The sequence below is a fragment of the Henckelia pumila genome, unplaced genomic scaffold (assembly GCF_033568475.1).
Source record: "Henckelia pumila isolate YLH828 unplaced genomic scaffold, ASM3356847v2 CTG_461:::fragment_3, whole genome shotgun sequence".
Classification (NCBI taxonomy): Eukaryota; Viridiplantae; Streptophyta; class Magnoliopsida; order Lamiales; family Gesneriaceae; genus Henckelia; species Henckelia pumila.
The window spans coordinates 12,376,482-12,403,124 of NW_027331831.1; the positions used below are offsets into that span (position 1 = coordinate 12,376,482).

At 35.7% G+C, this 26,643-nt stretch overlaps 1 protein-coding gene across 1 annotated transcript; it reads right to left on the reverse strand.

Annotated features, from left to right (window-relative positions):
• Nucleotides 1–12,707: 12,707 nt before the first annotated feature.
• LOC140872018 (protein BIG GRAIN 1-like E) lies at nt 12,708–13,627 on the reverse strand. The gene has a single exon (XM_073274756.1). It carries the CDS (start codon nt 13,623–13,625, stop codon nt 12,708–12,710), a length of 918 nt encoding a protein of 305 aa, XP_073130857.1. The 5' UTR covers nt 13,626–13,627.
• Nucleotides 13,628–26,643: the final 13,016 nt, after the last annotated feature.

A 26,643-nucleotide genomic window follows, 5' to 3' on the forward strand; every position in this document is an offset into this window, starting at 1 on the left:
CCTTCAAGAAGAAGACCATATCGAACAGGAGGTCTAGAAGTCCTCTCGGATCTTCTAGGTTCAGGCGTGTCCAGTAATGGTTCCTGAGGCGTAGGATCGTTATTTTGTATTTCGGGTTCTTTTCGAACTTCTTCGAGTTCCATCATCTCGCCTTTCTTATCCAATAAGAACTCCTTCTCCAAGAAGGTGGCATTCCTAAAAACAAACACCTTTGTTTCAGCAGGATAATAGAAATAATATCCGATTGAATTCTTCGGATACCCTACAAAATAACATAAGCTGGATCGACTATCCAACTTATCTCCCACTGTCTGCTTCACGTAAGCAGGACATCCCCAAATCCTTAAGTACGAATACTTAGGAGCTTTTCCATTCCATAACTCGTATGGTGTTTTGTCCACTGATTTAGTGTGGACGTTGTTCAACAACAATACCGCCGTTTCAAGCGCATAGCCCCAAAACGAAGGTGGAAGCTCAGTGAAGCTCATCATGGATCGAACCATGTCCAACAAAGTTCGATTACGACGCTCCGATACACCATTAAGCTGTGGTGTCATAGGAGGAGTCCACTGAGAGAGAATCCCATTCTCTTTTAGATAGTCCAAAAAATCGGTACTTAAGTATTCTCCACCTCGATCCGATCGAAGTGCTTTAATACTTTTACCTAGCTTATTTTCTACTTCAGCCTTGAATTCTTTGAATTTTTCAAATGCTTCATACTTATATTTCATTAAATATAAATACCCATACCTTGAATAATCATCAGTAAAGGTAATGAAGTAGGTGTGGCCATGTTGAGTCCCAACTCTAAATGGACCACAAACATCTGTATGGATCAAATCCAACAGATTTTGACTACGCTCAGGTTTCCCCTTAAAAGGAGATTTAGTCATTTTCCCTTTTAGGCAGGATTCACAAGTAGGTAGAGAGTTAATATCAGACATATCAAACATGCCCTCTCCCACTAGCTTGTTCATCCTCCTTGAGGAAATATGACCTAGTCTAGCGTGCCAAAGGTTTTCCGGGTTTTGACTATCGATTTTCCTTTTGTTTGTTGTCGCCGGTTTATCAACATAATTTATTGGAACGTCTTTTAGTTTTAAGTTGTATAGATCGTTTTCAAGTTGTCCATTTCCAATCAAACATTCATTCTTGTAAATATTGCAAATCCCATTCACAAAATTGCAAGAATAACCATCTCTATCTAGCATAGAAACAGAAATAATGTTTTTAATTAAATCCGGAACAAATAAAACATCTCTTAAAAATAACTTAAAACCGTTCTGCAAAATTAAACAAACATTTCCAATGGCTGTAGCTTCAACTCTGGAACCATTCCCGAGCCTCAGCTGGGTCTCACCCATTCTAAGCCTGCGACTTCTTGTCATCACCTGCAAATCATTGCAAATGTGAGATCCACATCCGGTATCCAATACCCAAGAAGTAGTATTAAGTGAAATGTTTATTTCAATATAGAACATACCCTTTGCAGTTCCCAACTGCTCTAGATATTCCTTGCAGTTGCGCTTCCAATGACCGGGCTTCTTGCAGTAATGGCAAACATCCTTGGATTTTCCATTGTTTGAAGCCTTTGTCTTGTGCTTCTTCTCGGGTTCGACTTTCTTGGGTGGGGCAGAACGTTTCTTACCCTTCGTACTTGGCCCCTTCTAAGCAGAAGATGAGGAGCCCACCAAGAAAGCTGGTTTATCCTTCTTTAGTGTGGATTCATATGTCACAAGCATATTGACCATCTCTTCAAGGGTGGCCTCTATCTTGTTCATATTAAAATTTACCACAAATCCGTCAAACGAAGAAGGAAGAGACAGAAGCAGTAAATCCACGTTGAGTTCATGCTCCAACACCAAATCAAGAGTTGCTAACTTCTGTATGAGCCAAATCACTCGTACCCCATGATCACGGACCGAAGTCCCTTCACGCATGCGACACGTCATTAGCTCCTTAACAGTAGCGAACCTTTCAGCCCTCGATTGAGCCCCAAAAAGTTCCTTGAGTTGAGCGTGAATGTCAGCAGCATTCACGGTGTCCTCAAATCGCCTCTGGAGTTCATCAGACATCGAGGCTTGCATATAGCATTTGGTCTTGATGTCATGGTCCCACCATGCATCAAGTTTGGCCAATTCCTCCGGACTTACGTCAGCTGATGCTTCCTTCGGAGGTGATTTCTCTAACACGTAGAGCATCTTCTCCGAAGTCAAGACAATCTTCAACTTCCGGAACCATTCCGTATAGTTTGCGCCAGTCAACTTGTTTTGTTCGAGGATCGAGAATAATGGATTACGCGAATTCATTGTATGAAATACTGAAAAGAAAAACAGACATATATCAATGATTGTTTAAGCAATTTACTAAGACATAAAATAGGCGAATTTAGTTTTATGAATCTCACTCCCACTATTTTAACGATTTCACTACCCTCTAGTGAAAACGGGAAACTTTTTCCTTAGTGAGAACATGAAGTCCAATTGACAAACTTATGGTCCCGAATAATATCAGCCAACCATAATTCTCAAAAGGTAGAGCCCAATTGCTTCCAAAGCAACCCCCATGTATTTACCTCATGTCCAATAAGGGCCCAATAATATGACGCCGTTTATAGTGACATGTCAAGATGACCCATCAATATTAAGTTGTGATGGACGGTCGCCATGTGGATCCCCCAATAATATGAGCCGATCCCATGGGAGTTCCACCCAACTTACAACATGTGTCGATCCAATGTACAGCTTTTCGACGGACGGGCCCCCCCAATAATATGAGCCGGACCGTATCCGCGGGTAGCATCACATACATTGACCGTTGATGGAAGGTAGGAACATTTAAACAAATTTAAATTTCCTTTATTTATCTTGATATCAATTTTAAATCATATTTAAAATGAGGGATTTTTAATTATGAAAATTTGTCTCATCATTTTTCAATTTATTGTATGCTTGCCGGATTCATACAATTATGTCTAAAACATGCATACAATCATAATATAATATATTATATATAGGATGATCGATTCCATTTCTAATTGACTCGTGGTTGCCAATCACGAGTCTTAGTCCAATCCTAGGTAATATGCAGTATGCAATGCAATCCTATTACATTAGCTTCCAATTTACATTTCTTCGTCTTTATTGTCTGCTGGGCCCACCATCTTCAAATTTTGATCTCCCACTAAATCTAATATATTTACAATAAATAGCAATGACAAGTAGGGGATACATTTTAGGGGTGGGAACGGGCCATAAACCAAGCCCACTTTTATTACATATGACATTCATATTGGGCCATAAACCAGGCCCATTAATAAAATCAACAACAATAAAACAAATGTAAATTCCTAACATACACCTACAAAATTGGTCATGGCAATCGATCATCCTTATCCAATAACATTTAATTCAAAATTAATTTATTGGATATCATGCATTGACAATTTAAATTTAAACAGGATAAAATCATATTTTATATATAAAATCATATTTTACATATAAAATCATATTTTACCTTTTATTAAATAAAATCATATTTTATCTACAGAATCTAATTTTATAGATAAAATCATATTTTACTTAATATATACATAAGATCAAATCTTATCATCAATTGTACCAAAAATAATTGATTTCAAAATTCAATTTAAGGATAAAATATTAAAATTTTCCAAAAATTGAAATTTATCCAAAAATCAATTTTAAAATTTTCGGACTCGAACAATTCGATCCGATGCCTCGTGAACCAATCAAAAACAATTTTTGACCGGACCAAAAATAAAATTTTAACACATTAAAATTAATTTAAATAAAAAAAATAATTTTTCCCGCGGGCCGCCCGGGACACTCCCGGGCCGGCCCGCACCCGTGGGCGCGGGCCGGGGCAGCCCGGCTGCCCCTTTAGGGCAGCGACAATCGCTGCCCTGGCGGTGCCGTGCGCCGCCCCTGGGCGGCGCTGTGCGCCCCCTTTGGGAGGCGCCGTGCGCCGCCCGGGGCAGCGATCCAATCGCTGCCCGGGTTTTGCCCGAAAATTTTTTTTTTATTATTTAAAATATTTATTTTGTTTTAAAAAACCAAGACTCAAAAATTTTTGTACAATCGATTAATTTAATCGTTTGATCTGAGCAACCTGGCTCTGATACCACTGTTGGGTAACTGGCGTTCAGATCAATCACGATTGATACCCGGTGCAGCGGAAGTTTAAAATTTTTAGTATGGAACAATTCCATAGTGTGGGTATCAACCATACGATTAAATTATTTGTGTGTGTAAAATTAAATAACTATTATTAAATTTTACCTTCAATCTCGAAGCGAGATTATTTGACACCACACAGATTTCTCTGCGCTTCTTGTATCTCCCTGGAACTGATGAACAAGCTTTCCTTCAATCAGGTCCACGAATGGAGGTTTAATCCCTCTGATAGATTGCACTAGAAAATCTATCAGAAGTTTTCTGCGAAGAGAATAACGAATTTGATTCGCTAATCCTGTCTGCAATTCAAAATCACAGACCGGAAAATCTCTGACAGAGAGAGGGAGGGGCGGCCGAATTTCTAGAGAGAGCTAGGGTTTTTTTTCGAAAACTGTCTCTCAAAATTATGACCAACTGTGTGTAATTTCTGTACTGCAATAACTTATTTATAATGCAGGCCACTAACACCTTAGGGCCCATTAGTCATAAGTTGAGGCCCGACAAGCAAAGCCCGCATGTTCAGAAATTAATATAAAATTCATCGTGACTCCGATTGATAAACCGATTTTACCAATGTGCACAGAAACCATTTCTGCACATTTTAAAGTCAAGATAAATTTTTCTGAATCCGAATTCAGTGGTTTCCAAAAATGTACATCCCTATGTCATTTTAGGAAATCCTACTCCCTTACTCTTATTTAAGAAGTCCAACTTCTTTATTTATTAAATTTAACTCTTTAAATTTAACTATCTCAACGGGGATTAAAACTCCATTACACTGTGTGACCCTCAATGGTTCAGGGATACAGCTAGCCGTGGGCTCACAACTCCTTATGACTCGGAACAACGATTTCCGACTTGCCCAACGAATCATGGTAAAGCGCCTAGCAACATCGCCCCATGATTCCCTAGGTATCACTGATAGTGCCTACAAGAACCAGTAGATTTTGGTTAGCGTACAGTACGGTCCCTTCATCCATATATCCCGATCGAATCAACAACCATTGGTATATCGAGAGTCGCTCAAGATTCGATAACTATGCAATACATCTTGAAGATCAAATTAGTGACATCGCATGTGCTACTAAGAAACCATTTCTTAAATCACATCAAGTACTCTGGCCAGAGATTCGTCACACTAATATCTCCTCAGATCGCATAGGATATCCACACTCGCAAGTATGTGGTGAATCCTTGACAACAATGCATCGACTCCTATATGTGTTGTAACTATACCCAATCCCGACACCTGATGACCCCCATAGAGTCGGTAAACGAGTCAAAGCACAGTACTAGCATATAGAGTCTCCATGATGTTTCAAGTAGTAAGGACTAATGGTGTACAACCAAAACCGCGGACTTTATCCACTCGATAAGTGATAACCACTTGGAAAGTCCGGATAGGGTAGTTCGATTATTCATCCTATGAATATCCATTTGCATGCTTCGAACATCTCCATGTTCCCTACCAATGAAACGTGGTACTCCGCATCGCAAAGCTAGTCTCAAACTCGAGCGATCCTTATCCTTATTATCGGACGGCTCAATCGACTAGGAACAGTTTAGAATATACAGTGACTATAAGATGTATTTCATGATAGACATCCCCATGTTCTACCACATCTTACATACACTATAGTATATTCAAGGTCTTTATCAAAACAACAATAGTATATCATAATATAACAATATGAAGAAAGATAAAGTCATTGCCATTAATAAAAGTGTAAATTACATTAAACAAAAGATCGTTTGTACAAAGAGTCATCAAAGCCTATAGCCACAAGTTGGCTCACTGGGCACCCACTCTTTCAGCTACTTTGGCCCCTCCAATAGTAATTAACCAACCACTAGTTGACTTGGAGTCGGTTACACTAGATGCCCAATTAGCATCACTATACATACAAGTATAGACGTCTTACACTTATAATGTAAGCCATATTTCATTGTGTACTTCAAATATCTCAACAACCTTTTCAATTTCTTCCAATGTTCCTCACTTGGATTGCTAGTAAATCTACTTAATATGCCAATAGAACATGCAAGATCGGGTCTTGTGTGATTCACCACATACATAATGCTACCAATTATTCTAGCATATTCTTCTTGATTTACCGCTTGTCCTTGATTAGGAACTAACTTCACATGAGGATCAATCGGACACTTACTAATTTTGCAATCAAAGTAGTTAAATTTCCTCAATACATTTTCAATGTAATGTGATTGTGTTAAGATGTAAGTTCCATCATCTTTAAGAACTTTAACTCCTAAAATGACATCTACGGGACCTAAATCTTTTATGTCAAAAATTTGTTTCAAAAAATTCTTAGTTTCTTCTACACATTGTATATTAGATCCAAATATAAGTAAATCATCAACATACAAAGTTATAACCACTTTATACTCGAGCGTTACTTTAGTAAAGATACAATTCTCTACTTTACTACTTTTGAACCCAAATTTTCTAACTTCTTTTTTGAATTTTTTGTACCATTGTATGGGTGCTTGTTTAAGTTCATAAAGTGATTTATTTAATTTACATACTTTATTTTATTTACCTTGAACTACATATCCTTCGGGTTGGTATATATAAATTTTTTCTTCTAAATCTCCATTTAAAAATGCAGTTTTAACATCCATTTGATGAACCTCTAGTTCATAAATAGATGCAATAGCAAACATAGTTCTAATTGATGTAAATTTGATAACAGGAGAGAATGTTTCAAAATAGTCAATATTTTCTTTTTGACTATATCCTTTAACAACTAATCGAGCTTTGTATTTTTCGATTGTTACATCGGTTTTGAGTTTCTTTTTCAAAACCCACTTGCAATTAATTGGTTTATTACACGGAGGTAAATCCACAAAAGTCCATGTTTGATTTTCAAGAATATACTTGATTTCATCATCCATGGCCCTTTTCCACATAATAGAATCCGGTAAGGACATAGCTTCTTGAAAAGTTTTAGGATCCTCTTCCAACATGTATGTCACCATGTTAGGACCAAAATCTTTTTTAATTCTCCTTCTCTTACCCCTTCTCAATTCAATTATTTCGTCACTCTCATCCTTTTCCAAATTTCCATCATTCTCATCCTTTTCTAAGTTTTTTACATTTGTAGAAGTATTACCAGTTTTATCATTATGATTATCAAGTTCATATAGTAATTAATTATCTAACTCTAAATTATCAGCATCCTTAATATTTAAATGTTCGAAGAATATAGCATGTGCAGCCTCAAATGCAACATTATCTTTGAGTCTAAGGAATCTATATGCTTTACTAATTGCAGAATATCCAATAAAAATAGATTTAACAGCTTTACTACCAAGTTTCGGCCTTTTTAAAGTAGCGTCCAAAACATATGCAACACAACCCCATACCTTAAAATGTTTAATACTAGGCTTATGCCCATTAAACAACTCATATGGAGTTTTCATATGTTTTTTATTCACAATTCTATTACTAATGTAACAAGAAGTCAATAATGTCTCTCCCCACAAATTCATTGGTAATGTTGAATGTAAAATCATGGAACTAACCATTTCCATCAAAGATCTATTTTTTCTTTTCGCTACTCCATTTTGGGGTGGAGTATTGGGTGATGAAAGTTCTCTAACAATTCCACTTTCTAAACAAAATGATATAAACTCATTTGAGAGATATTCACCACCTCTATCAGATCTTAATATTTTGATCCTTAAACTTGTTTTATTTTCGACTTTATTTTTGAATATTTTAAATTTTTCAAAAGCCTCATCTTTCGTTCTAAGTAAGTACACATATGTGAATTTCGAATAATCATCTATAAACGTAATAAAGTAACGTTTCCCTCCTCTAGTTAAATAATTTTTATTATCACATATGTCGATGTGTATGAGTTCAAGTAAACTAGTTGATCTTTCTATACTTTTAAATGCTTTTTTAGTCAACTTAGATTGTGCACAACATTCACAATTTTTCATGGAATAAATGTTAGAATTACTAGGAATTAAATCATGATTTCTCATACGATTCATAGCATTTATGCCAACATGTCCTAATCTAAAATGCCAAAAATCATGCTTTTCAAAATTTAAAGATTCGGCAGTATACACAGAAGAACTAGTAATATTATCATTAATGTTTAACAAGTACATCCCATTTTTCATATAGCCTTTCCCAACAAATATACCTTTCTTTGTAACAATAATTTTTTGAGACTCAAAGGCTACTTTGAAACCACTTTCATCTAACTTGTGGACTGATACAAGGTTTTTCCTCATCGACGGGATGTGATACACGTTCTTCAAAGTCAAAGTCTTGCCGGATGTGAGGGGAAGAAGAATGGTTCCAATTCCACAAACCTTGCTTGTTGAGGAATTTCCCATAAAAACTGATTTTTCATCTGTCTTGAATAAATCTTTATTTGGAGTAACATGACATGTTGCTCCAGAATCAACCCACCAATGAGAGTCAACATTGTTTACAAAACAGATTTCGGTTAAAACGGCAACAAATCATCATCCACCAAATTTGTTTGATCAAAATTTTTCTGTCCTTTAGGGTAACGACATTCTCGAGCATAATGATTAGGCTTGCCACACACATAACATGAGCCTTTTTTTCTTTTTCCAAGTTCCATTTATGTTGATTTTAAAATTTTTATTCTTCTTGAACTTTCCTTGATTTCTCTTGGAACTTTCAGGAAAGTTTTCCACTTGATTCACACCATCAATATTTGAAGAAAATGTACCATCTCTTTTGAGACTTTCGGTCTCAATTTGGACCCCTTGAATCCTCATTTGATACAGATGGTTCTCCCAGGTATGGAGCAGTCAACACATAGAATACCTTTGCAATGGTTAAAAGATATTTCATCTTCAAACTCCAACGTTTGTAGTTCAAGCCATTCAATTTCTCCAATTTTTCTCCATCGCCGAGTTGCGCTTTCAAGACAGATTTCATTGTAGATTTAATACCTTAAAAATTGTTGAATAAAAATGGGAAATTAAATTTGTATATAGGTTAGGCACACCAAAATTGATGCTTTCTTTAAAGGTATTAATTCCTCCCACAAATGATGTAAATGGTTCTCAAGGAATTAACCTTCTAGGATACAAAACCTATAATCACCAAAATTCGAAGTTTACACTCCCTCGAATTTTCAGAGCAAGAAAGCACACTTATTTTATCGAAGTATAACACGAAAAAAAAATATATCAAACCAAAGCTTTGCTTCTCTGCTTTTTTTAAGGTTTTCTGTTAATTTTTCTTAGTTAGTCTTTTCTTAATTATATAGTTTACTAATCAATGCCATGAAAAGACACGAAGACCTATTTGGAATGACTCAGCAAAAAGGCACCGCTTAAATTGAAAAGAAGCATCGTTCCATTTAAATTTGGAAACCAATTCTTTTGAATTTTAAATTTTAAACGGTTTGTTATTTATATTCTATATTATTTAATTATTATTATATGTAAATATATTAAAATATACAACAATGATGTATACATAACTCTAACTGGGGAGTTATTTGTACCTATGGAACTTTAGTATTTGCTATGAATATTTCCAGGAAATGTGTTTTTAGAGAATAAGAACTCATATGAAACGGTCGATCTCATTGGTAAATTTTGAACTTAGTTTTTATTTGCCTTTCATGCAAAGTTTTTATTTTTTTATACAAAATATATTATTTTTCATTGTAAATCATATAAATTATGTCTACCTGTTTCATAGATATAAATTCGTGAAATCGTCACACAAAACTTACGCCTTTGATAAATGAGTTGAGAATAAAAACAATATTTAGTTATATATTTACAAGAGAATTTTTTCCCTCGTGCAGATATCATGTCATATCAGAGTATATTGGATTCTATTTTTTTTTTTTTTTGACGGAAGTATATTGGATTCTAAAGTCTCTAGATTCTATATAATTTTTTGAAATATATTATAATATAATAATAGATTTATTTTTGGGGTGATAAAATGTCGAATATTAAATAATATCTATTTTTGGGAAGGTAAAAGTGGTTTTTTTTTTGAAATAGGAAGATAAAAGTTAATTAAAAAATTATATTTGGGAAAGAATTTTGGAATAATACTAATATCATTATTTTTGAAAAAAAAAAATTACAGATACAATTAATGAATAGCAGTGATATTTTTATCTATAAAATATCTATTTTTGGGAAGGTAAAAGTGGTTTTTTTTTTTTGAAATAGGAAGATAAAAGTTAATTAAAAAATTATATTTGGGAAAGAATTTTGGAATAATACTAATATCATTATTTTTAAAAAAAAAATTACAGATACAATTAATGAATAGCAGTGATATTTTTATCTATAAAATAAATATGAAAAATTGACAATTCTTCGATAATAATAAATTACTTGAACTGCTTATATATTATATTTTTATGAAAAATATCGAATTGTTTCTTCATCATATTCATGGTCGTCATGGACCACGGTCGGTGGCCTGTTGGCCGATTTCTGATGGGATCGATTCCACATAGATATCTTGGGATGAGATTAGAAATTAACATATGAAAGCCCAATTGATTTGGGCCTAAAACGGGCTGATTTCAGAATGACATTACGAATTTTGTTTGAAATTGAAAAATATTATTGAGAGAGAAAATCTACCAAAAGTATGTATATCTTTTCTATAATAATTATAGTAGATATCATGCAAGTAACTAACTTTTAATTAATTGATGAAACTTGAGATAAAATTACGATTATATCCTAATTTAATTAGTAACAAAACCAAAATTATTAGAAAAATTAGTCATTTTATACGGTCTCACTTGTTTTTTAATCATTAGATATTATCTTATTTTTTAAAATGACACCGCTATCTTTGTTTATATTTTAAATTTTTACATGCATTAGATAGTTATCATTCTTAAACTTTTGAATATCTAATTATAATGTGAGTTCTAAAAATAACATGAAAATTAATTAATATAAAAAAAGTTATGTATATGCACGCATCGCGTGCAAAAGATGCTAGTCAGAAATAAAAGAAGACGTACGTTTCAATAAAAAAAAATGAAATAATCACATTAAGAATTAATATCAGCAGTTCTCCATCAAATTTTTAATTTTATTAAGCACGTCTTTAAGTGGTCTTTAGATTCAACACAAAAAATATTATGATACAATCTCACGAGTCGAAAATATTATTTTTTGCTGAAAACACGAATCGGATCAATCCGTTCACGGATATAAATATGTGAAACCGTCTCTACGAAATGATATGAGATAAACTCTCTTATTTAAATTTAAATGTAAATCGAACAAAATAATGTAGAATATAAAATAATAATGATATATAATGTGGTAGAATGTGAAGATAAGTTTAACAAAATATAATTTGAGAAAGAATTTTATAATAAACTGTCAATGATTTTTCCCCACATACTGCATATAGGTTGTGCGGATATTTTTATGACATGTTTTAAAGTCTTAATATTTAAGACTTTAAGTCATGTCATAAAAAGATCACCGTACAGATTAATCTAACTTTATGTTACTTTTTAAATTATCACTTTGTTCCAGTAATAAAAAATAAATAAAAGAATCATAGAATGCTAGCTGTAGTAATTTATAACTATTTTTTTAAAAAAATAATCGGAGATATTAATTAAGCTACAAAATATTTAATTTCAATCGACCACTTACTTATAAGTTATATAGATAATAAGTCATGAATATACCGACAGCATCAGTCACGGTGTCAAAATGAGTTAGGCTCGTCGGATTGGCCCGCCCCACCATACAAAATTGGTGGGTTGGGTTGATAATTTTCCAACCCGCCTAAAAGGTGGGCCGGCCCGCACCGCTCCGCCTAAAGGTGGGTTGTGGTGGGTTGCGGGTTAGCCCGCAAAAATCCGCCAATTTACACGTGAACCCCGGGTTGGCCCGCCCCGTCACCTAAATTAGGTGGGTTGGGTTGATGTTTTCCCAACCCGCCTATAAAGTGGGCCGGCCGCCCCGCCCCGCCCCGCCCCACCTAATGGTGGGTTGCGACGGGTTGTTGGCCGGCCCGCCCCGCTGGCCCGTTTTGACACCTCTAAGCACCGACAAAAACTCCTATGAAACAGTCTCAATGGTCATTTTTTTGAGACATGTCTCTTATATGGGTTATCCATTAAAAATTATTACATTTTATGCCAAAATTATTACTTATTAATATAAATATGGGTAGGGTTGACCCGCCTTATAAAATTATGAATACATAATGATGTTGTTTATAATTGGGAAAAATCTAAATTTGATTCTTTGTGTTTGTATTCTCGTTATTTTAGTTTTTATGTTATCGAATTCCAATTTCTTTTAAAATAGGTTTCTTACATGGCACTGTCGTGTCTAATGTCATGCATGTACACTTCCATGAAGAAAATAAAATAAAAAACTATCCCAAAACATGATACCATATTATTATACTAAAATCACAAAAAGTTAAATATACACGAAAATCGCAACTTATCACAATATAAAACAATTAATTAAACGTGATTAAACCAGAGAACCTCTCCTGATGTTGTTCATAAGAGTTGTTTCATAAACAGGCAGACCATTTCCATGAACATGATCTAAATCATGGTTTGGTAAATCAAACAGATCCGAACTCGAATCCGTGTCCGCTCCATCATCACTGAATTTCCTGAATCCCTTTTCTTCCGATGGATACTCATCATCATCATCAATCCAATTCACCGCAGAATAATTATTCTTGATCCTCAATTTCTCCTCAACACTCAACGCGAAATAATCCGTGCTTATTTTGTCGAAATAAAACGCATCATGCAGGGATTTCGCCTTCAGATTCCCACCGTTTTTCGGATAAAAAAACCGCACAAATTCGTCGTCCGGTTTCGTGGGAACGTTCGAAAATCGCAGCGGAGGTGTTCTGAAACCAGAGCTCGAACACGAATGCATGGATTTCAAGTCAGCAGCAGAAGCAGTGTCATTAGGGTTTCTTGAGTAGATCTTGCTGCTTCTTCCAATCCTTCTTCCGCCATGAAACGGGGCCGTTTGTTCGAGATCCGTAATCGCGCCGATTGATTTAGATTTACACTTGTTTGAACTCGTGTGACTGAACAATGAATTCAGGAAACCTGCGAGCCTGCCGCCTGGAGAACTCGGCTGCTTGATTTTCTTGATCTCTTTGATTTTCTTCTGATGCATTATTGCATGGCTCTGCGGAGGGATCGGACTGCGAATCATCGAGTCGAGGCGCATTCTTTCAGCTGGTCTTTGAATTTCTTCTCTGATGGATTTGTGAGGGAAAATATGGATCATATTGTAATCGTGATCTGGATTTTCATGAACACCGGAGAAATATCGGGCCGCCTCGAAGACGTCGAGTTCCCCGGAATCATGTCTCCGGCGGAACGAGTAATTGTTAATCTTGTTAAGTTCTGTGATCGACATGGTTTTAGAGTTGGGAGAATATATAAACTGTGTGAATATATGAAAGTTAGGGCATTTGTATATTATTTATAGCAAAAAAAGGTGTGAGCTTATTATAATAGGGTAATGCTACATGTACACGGAGTGTTACACGTTGGCTTACACATGACACTTAAAATTACATGATTATCCCTCCAATTGATTTGAAAAAAAATCTTTCAAAAATGCATGTAGGATAATCATGTAATTTTAAGTGTTATGTGTAAGCCAACGTGTAAGACTTCATGTACATGTAGCATTACCCATTATAATACATGCATGCATGAAATTAAAAAAAAAGGCAACTCTTGTGAGTTTGTATAGTAAATTAATCCGACTACAATTGACTCAATGCAACATATATAAAAATTTGCATGCAATTTTTTTTTTAAGAAAACTTATGATTATAATGTCTTCTTGTAACATGTAAAAAAACACCATTTGTAAAATCAACAGAAATTAAAACCCCATGTTTTAAAAACTAGCCATATTAAAACCCTTTTACCAGAGGCCAGCAATTATTCCACGTTGGCAATCATGTCTCAATAATTACACCACCTTAGTTTTCAACTCATAATATAACCTTATAACCATGATATCAATTGTAATATCCAGCTTTTACCATTTAACAAGATAAAACGACAAATGTTGTATTCTATAGTCTATACTCTATACTGTCCTTCCATGATTGGATCTTAAATTATGGGTTTTTATCTAAGTGACAAGCCTATATATATATAAAAAATTGTCTAAAACAAAATTTTTAGAGAAAACCTATAAAAATAATTAGCTGTTCGACTTTTGTCGGCCTGAGAAATGGAAATGAGCTAGGTGCTTCAATGACCAAGATTAATGAGTTTGTAGGGTCATTTTAAAAAAAAAAAAATTATGGCAATAATGAAATCCACTCATAATGATTCTTTTGTTTTTTGACGAACTCATAATGATTCTTTTGTATGACTTTATAAGAGACACAATTATTTATTTCTTTAATTGTCATTTGGTTTAAGGGAACCTACACGTGATATTGGGGGTGTGGGGGAGAATGAAAAACATAGCTTTTTATCCCTTATCCTGTTTCAAATTTAAAAGGTTGTCTTGTAATGTGGGAAGAAAAGAATCAAACCCCTTTTTTGCCCTTGAATTCTCATCCTCTTGGTGGGGATTAATGTAGGCTATCAAGTGGAGTTGGAGTTGGATAATTTCGTACCATACCATGATGTACGTTGTTCCCAAAATATAATTTATACAAAATAATTAATATATATAATTGGATACTTTGATTGAAAATCAATCATTTCATGTAAATTTAATTAGCCACAAGTTAAATTTCCCAATAATCTCAAAAGTTGAGAGATCCCTAGTTGACAAAATAATTGCACGATATTGACGAATAAATTTAGGGGAGACAAGTGAATTTTGGTACTGTAAGTTAACGTATATGAATTCTTTTCTCTTATGATTGGTCAAAATTTGGTTTTAATGCAATAAATTGTTAAATTTATTAATAATACCTCTACGTAAATCGAATATAACAATAATATTTAGCACATGTACAATATCAGCAACAACGCCGAGCGTCATACTAAATATCACTCTGGCAAAAGTTTAACAAAAATTCTAGAAAAAGCCAATTTAGAGGGTTTTAGCTGTAAGTTGTTTTGTAAAACTTATAAGCTTTTCTAATTTATTTGGCAACAATTTGGTCAATTAGATAATTTATAAGAAGCTGTCAAAATAAGTTGTTTGATTGCTTATAATCTGTTATTTAAAAAGTTGGGATGACCCTACTTTTTTTTTAAAAAAAAATCTTGTTTTAAAATTTTATTTTTTTCAAAATAGCCTCGTATATTTTCATAAATCTCCAATCTTCTTCCCAATAAATATTAAATATTTTTTTTAAAAAAATAGATTCCCGAAAATTATCAATTTTTTAACTTATAAATTCTTTTTAATAAGTTCGATCAAACACCTTCTTATTATATCAATTAGACCAAATTTTAACCAGTACAATGGATCTTCTTATAAATGTATATCCTCCTTGCCAATTTTCTAACGTAGTTGGTAGGCATAAAGTTAATTTCAATGGACGTAGTTTTTCCACATGCGTTACCCTATAATTTCTTAGGCGTTAGGTTTTGTATTCTTGACAATATTTTGAATATTAAAAGCAAAAGAAGACACTTTGAGGATGGGCGAGATCAAAATTGTGAACCAGAGAAAAAGAGAATCCCAAAAGTAGACTTTATCAAGATTTTTTATTTGAAATTAAGCCACCATTGTTGCAGCTGAGAATGGCCCCATTTTTTGTCGCAAAGATGGGAAAAATGGCCAACATGATCCAAAACTTTCTCAATCTTAGAAAAAAGGGTTGATCCGAACGAGACTTCATCACACATGAGTTAGAGGCTCAATATTAACTCCCGAAAACTTTCTTGATCTTGATCCCATCCTTACGGGTTTATGCCTTGAAAAAGATCGAGTTTTGTTCTCTACCTAAGTTAACTAGTATCAGTACATTCATGGGTAGGATGTACTAGTTCAAAGTTATAGTCGATACGTATCCTAAAAATTTGAATTAAATTTATTTTTTTTCAGTTTTCTCGATTACTAGGGAGTATAGAAATTCACATTGTTCTAAAAAAAAAAAAACCGTATTGTTGCAAAGGTAAAATCTACTTTTTTTAAAAAAAAAAAATTAAAAGATTATTTTTGAGGGGCGGGACCAACCCGAGCCTCCAAAGAGATACAACTATGGCTTGATATACTCATATACCTGTAACTGTGTTGGAATTCAACTCATTTTGGATTCAACAATTCAACTCAAATTTGATGGCTACCAAACTTGATACCATTCACATTGTCATGGTTTCACACATTACCTAACATCCAAAATCTTGCCTATAAATACACCCCAAAATCATTGTTTCAAATCATCCCAAGAAATCTAAAAAATACAAGCAATAAATAGTGTTTTTTGTAGCCTAGTCATTTAGATAAATTTTAGTATGCTCTGTGGTTGCGGCGATGTCCGATCTTTCACATCAAAAAAATTTTTCTATGTGATTAGATTTGTGTGAGTTCCATTTGTAAAGTGAGATTGAGTGTGTTATCCAAGAATTATTATTCTTGAAGTTCTTGGTATCCCCTAAGTTGTTCTAGGGAGTGTTGTTGTTATCTCCTATTATTCTAGGAATGTGTTGTACCCATTATTGATATAGTGGAGATTTTCTTGGTGGACTTAGATCCCATGGTTTTTTCCTAATTTGGGTTTTCCACGTAAAAATCCTTGTGTCGTTTTTTTCGTGCTTATTATCTTGATTGATATTGATATCATGGAAACACTTTGATCCGATAGTATCACTGAAGGGAAAAAGAGTCAAAAGCTTCCGCTACATAAAAGTCAATTAATTTTGGCTATCTTTCCCAACAAGTGGTATCAAAGACACGTCCAATGGAGGAGCCCTTTGGAGGGATGTTGAAACTGAACGGGTCAAACTATTCCATTTGGAAGGCAAGCATGCTGGATCTGCTATATTGCAAAGATTTGTACTTGCCCTTGAGTGGTGATGAAGCCAAGCCAGAAAATCAATCAAATGAAGAATGGATTATACTACATCGAAAAACTGTCGGCTACATACGACGTTTTATCGAACATAGTATCTTTCATCACTTTGAAAACGAAGATAAAGCTGATGCTCTATGGAGAAAAATTAAAGCTATGTTTGAGAGGAAGAATGCCTTAAACAAAGCCTCAATTATCAGAAGTATCGCACGACTCAGATACAAAGAATGAGCAAATATGACGGAGCACCTAAATACTTATCAGGGTTTAATCAACAAATCTGCCACCATGAAGATTGCCCTAGATGATGAAGTTACATCCTTGTTACTACTGAGCTCTTTGCCAGATAGTTGGGATACTCTTGTGGTATCGCTCAGTAATTCTGATCTTGATGGAAAAATGACATTACAAACAGCCAAAGATTGCCTTCTCACTGAAGAGTCTAGAAGAAAAGAGCAAGAATATAACTTTGAAACCAAGGCATTGGTCACAGAAACGGCTGATAATCGAGGATGAAGTTACACCAGAGGTCCTCATAAAGGAAGAGACAAATCCAGGGGGAAGTCTAAGACCAGAAAAGAATTCAAGTGTCATTATTGTGGAGGTCCAAACCATTACGAAAGAGAATGCAGGAAAAAGAAGAGAGATCAAAGGAATGGTACAAAGTCAGAAGAGAAAGACACAAATGCAGTTACATCTGATGGAGATATTATCATTTTTGGCGATGAAGCATGTTTCAACGTATCATACCAACAAACTGATTGGATTATTGATTCTGGAGCTTCATATCATATCACTCCACACAGAGATATGTTTGCGTCCTACTCAAGTGGAAACTTTGGAAAAGTTAGAATGGTCAATCAAGGTATGACAGAAGTCATTGGTATGGGGAGCATTGTCTTGGAGACAGATACAGGATCTCGTCTCACTCTCAAAGAAGTTCGCCATGTTCCAGATATTCGACTTAATATCATTTCTGCTGGAAAGCTTGATGATGAAGGTTGTTTCAGTCACTTTGGAGAAGGAAAATGGAAACTCATCAAAGGTTCTCTCATTATCGCTAAAGGTATGAAGCAAAACTCTCTCTATCTGATGCAGGCTAAGGTATCCAGCGGAGAGGTTAATGTGTCTACAAAGAATTCCACCATTGAATTATGACACAGGAGACTTGGCCATATAAGACAAAAAGGAATGGAAACTTTGGCTAGAAAGAAACTCCTACCTGAAGTATCTGGTATGCACTTGGAAACTTGTGTTGATTGTTTAGCTGGAAAACAACACAAAGTTGCATTTCAAAGTTTTTCTCCATCTAGAAAAACTCAACGCTTGGATTTAGTGCACACAGACTTGTGCTATATGAAAGATAGAACTCTCGGCGGTGCTCTATATTTCGTGACCTTTATCGATGATTTCTCCCGAAAGGTCTGGTGCTTTGCGTTAAAATCTAAAGATCATGTTCTTGAGATCTTTAAGAATTTTCACGCAAAAGTTGAAAGAGAAACTGGAATGAAGTTGAAATGTGTTCGCGCGGACAATGGTGGCGAATACAGGGGTCCATTTGAGCAATATTGCTCAACTCATGAAATCAGGCTTGAGAAAAGTGTTCCAAAAACACCTCAGCACAATGGTGTGGCTGAAAGAATGAACAGAATAATTTGTGAGAGAATAAAGTGCATGTTATCTCAGTCCAAACTGCCCAATTCCTTTTGGGGTGAAGCTATGAGAACTGCAATTGATTTGGTCAACCTTTCTCCATCAGCTCCGTTAGATGGTGATGTTCCTAACAGAGTTTGGTTTGGAAAAGATGTCTCCTACAAACACTTAAGAATGTTTGGATGCAAAGCCTTTGTTCATATTCCAAAAGATCAAAGATTCAAGCTTGATGATAAATCCAAAAGGTGCATATTTTTGGGTTATGGCCATGAAGAGTTCGGATATCGACTATGAGATCCAGTAAATCAAAAGATTGTTAGAAGCCGAGATGTTGTATTTATTGAAGATGAGATTGGTTGTGATGTTGAACACAATAAAGAATCACAACCATCCAGTTCAGAAATCCCAGTTAATCTAGATCATGTTCGTTCCGAGTACTAATCTCTCATTTCCAACTCAATGAATATAAGATTCATAAACATTAGACTAGCATCAAAGACTAAGTAAAATTTTTTTTTTAAAAAAAAAAAAATTGGAACACCTCGCTCGATCGGGTGAATTCACCCGATCGAGCGAGCCCCCAAGATGAGCTCCTCGGGTGAAACTTAAAAATGTCCTCGCTCGATCGGTGATATCTCTCCGATCGAGCGGGCTCCAAACACAAAAACTTCTGTTTCTGCAAACAGTGGCCTCGCTCGATCGGTGAAGTTCACCCGATCGAGCGGGCACACAATTAAAAAAAAAACAGCAGAAACTTTTGCTGTCAAAACCATGAAATTCCTTCAACATGCTCTAGTAGTCTCATGCTATAATGGTGCATTAACTCTTCAATCTTATAACCAAAACTAACATGCATATTAATCATGATGCAGTTGAAGATAAACAATATCATATCATAACTTGAATCCAATCCAAAACTAACTCAATATCATACAAAAAGATCATTGCACAAGAACATGTTATATTAAAGGAATACAACTATGTTCAACAAGTCTTGACAAGGATAAATACAACATGATCATTTATTCTACACTTTCAAGTTATCAGATTCCTAAACTTCATATCAAGTTTAGCTAATACAAGATCATGCTATAGACGTAACACAAGACTTTACATCTAACTCGGATCTCCACTCTATCTCTCAATCTCTGTTCTTCATGCTCGCTTCTGTCCTGTTTCAGTCCCGCCAATTGCCATGACACATATAACATAACAATAGGCCGAATAACTCCGGTGAGAAATATATTTCTCAGTAAAAGCAACTAAACATGCATAGCAAAGCATATATCAAATTCATGATATAAAAGTAAATACAATGCATGTTTTAAAACAAGGTTCTCTAACGAATTCTCTTATTTCATCGGTTGGGATCCCGAAAAAAGATATCATAACTAACCACCGACTCTCCCAATCGAGGTGGGGCTACTTATCTTGCTTCTCTAGACTTTGAAGCCATTATATATGTAAATCAGACGCTAGGCTAAGTCAACCACCCAGGCCATACATATATAATCCCTCAAATCGTCTAATCGAAAGTTTCCGTTCATTTCAAAATCAAGGAATTGGTTTCTCAAGATGAATGCACATATAAAATCAATATAGCATTCATTAACACCATAGACTCATTCAATAATTCATAGAAAACATATAAAAGCAAGTAATCAAATAAGTATGTGATTTAGGGAACTCGATACAAACCATCTCGAGTTATAATCCCATTCAACATAGTAGTCCACTTTTACCTTTCAAATATGATGTTTCAAGGCAACTTCAAGCTATCCAAATCTGAAAAATACAATCACAAGACTTGTATAAAAATCTGCACTTAAACCCATTCAAACTCCATTGTAGAATAGCTTCAAACCTTGATCTTTCTTCTACCAATTCAAAGTCGAGATTATCGAGTTGACGTGCCCTGTTTATGCACTGAAATCATAGTATAAAAACCAAGGAAATATCAGCTCACACTCAGTTCAATAGCAGCTCAAGCATAAGATAGCAAAACAACTTCAAATCAAAAGTTCGACGACATATCGATATTATTCGGCAATCCCGAACTCAACTAAGTCAATTCTATCACCATATACATCATATATCAGCTGCATATCAACTCAAACCTATCATATCAGCAAGCATATAAGTCGAATAGTGGCTGAGAAATCATAAGAACATAATCGATAGCCATCCTTCAACCCGAACTCGATAAAACAAAGAATACAAGCTCAACAACATCAATTCATATCCACATATGATCTCTGCCATTTTCGAAGTCTTAAACCATGAAGAATCAAAATAAAACTTACATCCATTCGAAGGTCTTCTTGCAAGGATTCCAGAACATCTTTCGAAATCAAAATCGGATAACCGACGCAAAAGATATAGCAATTACAAGTTGAAGAAAATATTGAAGCTAGCTTTGTTCTTCCTCTCGGTTCCTCTTCCTCTCAATTTCTGATGAAATATTGAAGCATACACGTGAATACATATTTTCATAACAAGTGTCCAACACAATTTCCAATATTTGCACTTTGGCCCCTCAAGTCTTCAAAATTTGCGATTCAGTCCTCAACTTCTCATTTCATTCAATTTCAATCCTAAATAATTTAAGAATATTAGAATTTAAATCAAAACTCCAAATATTCCCAAATTAAATATTCTCGGATTAAAATTAAATAATTTCGGGTGTTACAATTCTCCCCCACTAAGACACGATTTCGTCCTCGAAATCGCAAGTACGAATAGCACATAAGATATATCGGATAACAGAAAACTAATGAAGAACTCACATCATTGAAACATTTATGGAAATCATTGCCTCATATCTGATTCTGTCTCCCAAGTTGATTCTTCAATACCATGACGACTCCACTGGACTTTCACAAGCGGAATAGTCTTCGTTCAAAGTTGCTTCTCCTTACGATCAAGGATCTGAATTGGCTTTTCAAAATAACTCAAAGTTTCGTCGAGTTCAGCCTCATCAGGTTGAAGCACATGAGATTCATCATCAAGGTATTTTCGAAGCATCGATACATAAAAGACATCATGTATTCCAGATAAGGATGGAGGCAAAGCTAATCGATAGGCAAGATTGCCTATTCTCTCCAGAATCTCATACATACCGATATAACGTTAAGACAACTTCCTTCGCTTGCCAAATCGTACAGTACCTCTGAACGGATAAATCTTCAAAAATACACGATCCTCCTGTTCAAAATCCAAAGGTCGACGTCGAATATTGGCATACTTCGTTTGTCTATCCTGTGCTGTCTTCATTCTCTTCTGAATAAGCTTCACTTGTTCAGTTATATCTCGAATCATATCAGGTCCAATATCAGGTACCTCTGAAATATCATCCCAGAAAAGAGGTGATCGACACCTTCTACCATACAAAGCTTCAAACGGAGCCATTTCAATACTCGATTGATAGCTGTTGTTGTACGAGAATTCACAAAGAGGTAATGAATCTTGCCAACTCGTGCCAAAATCAAGCACCACAGCTCTTAGCATGTCCTCCAATGTCTGAATGGTATGCTCAGACTGTCCGTCTGTCTGTGGATGATAGGCTGTGCTCAAGTGTAACTGAGTATCCAAAGCACTCTGTAAACTGTGCCAGAAGTGTGACGTAAATCGAGGATCACGATCTGATACAATAGACTTTGGCACTCCATGCAATCTGACAACGTCTCGGACATAAAGCTCTGCCATCTGATCGTGTCTATATGTCATACGATAAGGTATAAAACACGCTGATTTTGTCAATCTATCGATAATCACCCAGATAGCATCACAACCTCTAGAAGATCGAGGTAACTTCGTCACGAAATCCATGTAAATATGATCCCATTTCCATTCAGGCACTGATAAACTCTGTAACAAACCAGGCGGTTTCTTTCTTTTAGCCTTCACCTGTTGGAAATTAAGACTTCGAGACACAAAATCAGTGATATCGGACTTCATTGGTTTCCACCAATATCGAGTCTTCAAATCGTTGTACATCTTCCTACCTTCAGAATGAATACTATAACGACTACAATGCGCCTCTTTCAGTAGTTGTTGTCGCACATTAGAAATATCAGGCACTACAAGGCGATTGTTTACATACAAAAAATCATCTCGAACCTGGTATTCAGACACATGCCCTGATCGGACTTTCTCAATCGAATTCTGCACATTCTGATAAAGTTTCTGAGCTTCTTTAATTCTCAAAAGTAACTCTGGTTAAACTTGAATTTGATAAAGTCGCAGAGGCTGATAATTCATATCAAATACTAATCCTGAACAACAACAGTCTTCAATCAAATGGGATATACCAATCGTCGATAGGGATAAAGAACATACCTTTCGACTCAATGCATCAGCTGCTGCATTCGATTTTTTCGGATAGTATCTAATTTCACAATCAAAATCTTTAAGCAAATCAAGCCATCTACGCTGTCTCATATTCAATTCTGACTGTAAAAACAAATATTTCAGACTCTTGTGATCAGAATAGATCTCAAACTGTTCCCCGTATAAATAATGTCGCCAAATCTTCAAAGCAAATACAATGACGGCCAATTCAAGATCATGAATCGGGTATCTGGTTTCGTGAGGTTTCAACTATCTCGAGGCATAACAATCACATGCCCTCGCTGCATCAAAACACATCCCAAACCTCGATGAGATGCATCACAATAAACAGTTAAACCACCAGTATCTAAAGGAATAATCAAGACTGGTGCACTGGTTAATCGCTTTTTCAATTCAATAAAAGTGGATTCACAGGCTTCAGACCAGATAAATGGAGCATTCTTCTGAGTCAACTGAGTAATCGGCTTCGCAATACTGGAAAAATCTTTGATAAAACGACGATAATACCCAGTCAAACCCATGAAACTACGAATTTTAGGAACAGATGTAGGTCTAGACCAATTGATCACTGCCTTGACTTTACTTGGATCAACAGATATACCATCTTCGGATATGATATGTCCAAGAAAAACAACCTGTTTCAGCCAAAACTCACATTTCGACAGTTTAGCATACAGTTTCTCAGATCTCAGATTCTTCAACACAGTTCTCAAATGCTCAGAATGTTCAATCAAATTCTTCGAATATATCAGAATATCATCAATAAATATTATAACGAAGTCATCAAGATATTTATGAAAAATACGGTTCATCAAAGCCATAAACACAGCTGGAGCATTTGTCAGACCAAACGGCATAACTATAAACTCATAGTGGCCATACCTGGTTCTGAACGCAGTTTTCAGAATATCAGAATCCCTAACTCTCAGCTGATGGTATCCAGATCTCAGATCGATCTTGGAATACACAGAAGAACCCTGCAACTGGTCAAATAAATTATCAATACGAGGCAAAGGGTATTTGTTCTTTACCGTTGCCTTGTTCAGTTGCCCGTAGTCGATGCACAATCTCATTGAACCGTCTTTCTTGCGTACAAATAATACTGGAGCACCCCAAGGTGAAACACTGGGTCGAATGTATCCCTTGGCTAGTAAATCCTCCAACTGATCTTTCAACTCTTTCAATTCCACTGGTGCCATTCGATAAGGTGCTTTAAAAATTGGTGCAGTACCTGGCATCAGTTCTATGTTGTAATCAATATCACGATACGGAGGTAGTTCTGGAATCTCATCAGGGAAAACATCCGCAAATTCATTAACCACTGGCAAATCAGCCAGGTTCGGGCTAGTTTTCGAAACATCAACTACATATACAATAAATCTCTCTGCTCCTTTCTGCAAAAGTCGGGTCATTGATAATACAGAAATCAGAGGAATCTTAGCACGAGAACCCTTACCATAGAATTTCCATTCTCCAGCCATCTCAGGTCTATACCTCACTATCTTCTGAAAACAATCTACGGTAGCTCTGTACTTGTTTAGCATATCAATCCCAATAATGCAGTCAAAATCAGACAAACCAAGCACAAAACAATCTATCTCGATCTCATTATCATCATACTGTAACAAACAATTCTTAACTGTCTGAATAGATATAAGACCTCTCCCCAAAGGAGAAGAAACAGATACTACAACATGTAATGTTTCAACAGGCAAAGCATGTAAGGATGCAAATCGTGCAGAGATAAACGTATGGGATGCACCTGTCTCTATCAATACATATGCGGGATAACCATAAAGAGAACAGTTACCTGCAATCACGTCATGTGGTTCTCCCTGTGCCTGTTCCTCCGTCAGTTCAAAGACATGAGCCTATTGTCTCGATGACTGACTACCTGTCTGATTCCCTCCTGGCCTTGGCTGTTGCTGTGGATGTGGTGGTTGAAAGAAATGAACAGAAGAGGCTTGCCTTGTAGGTTGAGCCACTGATCGTGATGACTCTGCACCTCTTGACTGTCCAGAACCTCTCTGAGGACACACCCTCGCAAAATGGCCAGTCTGATGTCATATATGGCACCTCCCAGATACACCTCGGCACTAATCGGTTAGATGACCTCCACCGCAATTGTTACAAAACACTCCTGACTTCTGTTTCGTGCCACTGGAACTCAAAGAACTGCTCCCTGACTTTTTAAACTGTTTTCCTCGAGCTTGCAAATATCCTTTCTTGCCACTGCTACTACCACCACTTTCAAATCGAGGAGGTTGTTGCGAGATTGGGGCTGAGGTTTGTGACTGTCTCGGAGGCTGAGCGATATACGAAGCTCCTCGATGTTGTATCAAACCAGCTTCCGCTCCTTTGGCACTGTTCAAAGCATCAGCAAAATTATTCGGTCGCCTTGTGTTCACCAAAGTAAAGACCTCCGGAGTCAGTCCATTAATGAACTGATCAGCCATTGCCTCATCACTATCAGCAACATGTGGAGCAAAACGTAGCAATGTAGTGAATTTTGCAACATAATCTTCAATATTTAAGTTTCCCTGCTTCAGATTCGCAAATTCTGCACCTTTATCTTTGCGGTAAGACACTGGAAAGAAACGTTGGTAAAACTCAGTTTTGAAGACATTCCACGTCAGTACAGTTCCTCTACGCTCCAAAGCTTTCTTGGTCGTGGACCACCAGCTCTTCGCAACCTCATGCAACTGATGTCCAATTAATCTGACTCTCCGCCCATCACCATAATCAAGCGAATCAAACAACATATCCATGTCATCGAGCCATCCTTCACATACAACCGCATTTTCAGTACCGTTCAGAGTAGGCGGATGGTATGATTGAAATCTTTTCAATAATGTTTCCATCGGAGTGGCAGTCATATCTGTCATATCTCGAGAGGTACTTTCCTGTTCATTGCTCGGGACTGTAGCTTGAGGTACTATCGGTGTTACCACTGTTTGTTCCGGCAGAAGAGTAGGAACCTGAGGTCTAAGAGGAGGTTGTCCTGGTCTTCGAGACATATCTGATTATCAAAAGGGTTAGGATACCACAATCATCAAATCTATCTCAGTCCTCCTCTGATCATCTTACCTCTGATCAAGACTCGGTTTTGATTCAATCTAAAATAAATAATCGAAGTACTCAACAAGACATGCTTCCAATCAATTCCGATAATCAGGTAGCATATCATAATTTATCAGAACACATGTCTCTAATCATTTCAGATATTCCAGTAAGCATGCGTCTTCATACTTTCAAATAAAATAAATACAACATCATGTAATAAAATACTTGAAAGTAAATCATGCTAGCATTTACAACATGTAATTCAATCATGTAATTAAATCATAGCATAATAAAATAAATAAGCAAGGACGATGACTTGATCTACCCCACTTACTATCTAACTCAGTCCAGAATTTTCTCGCTCTGATA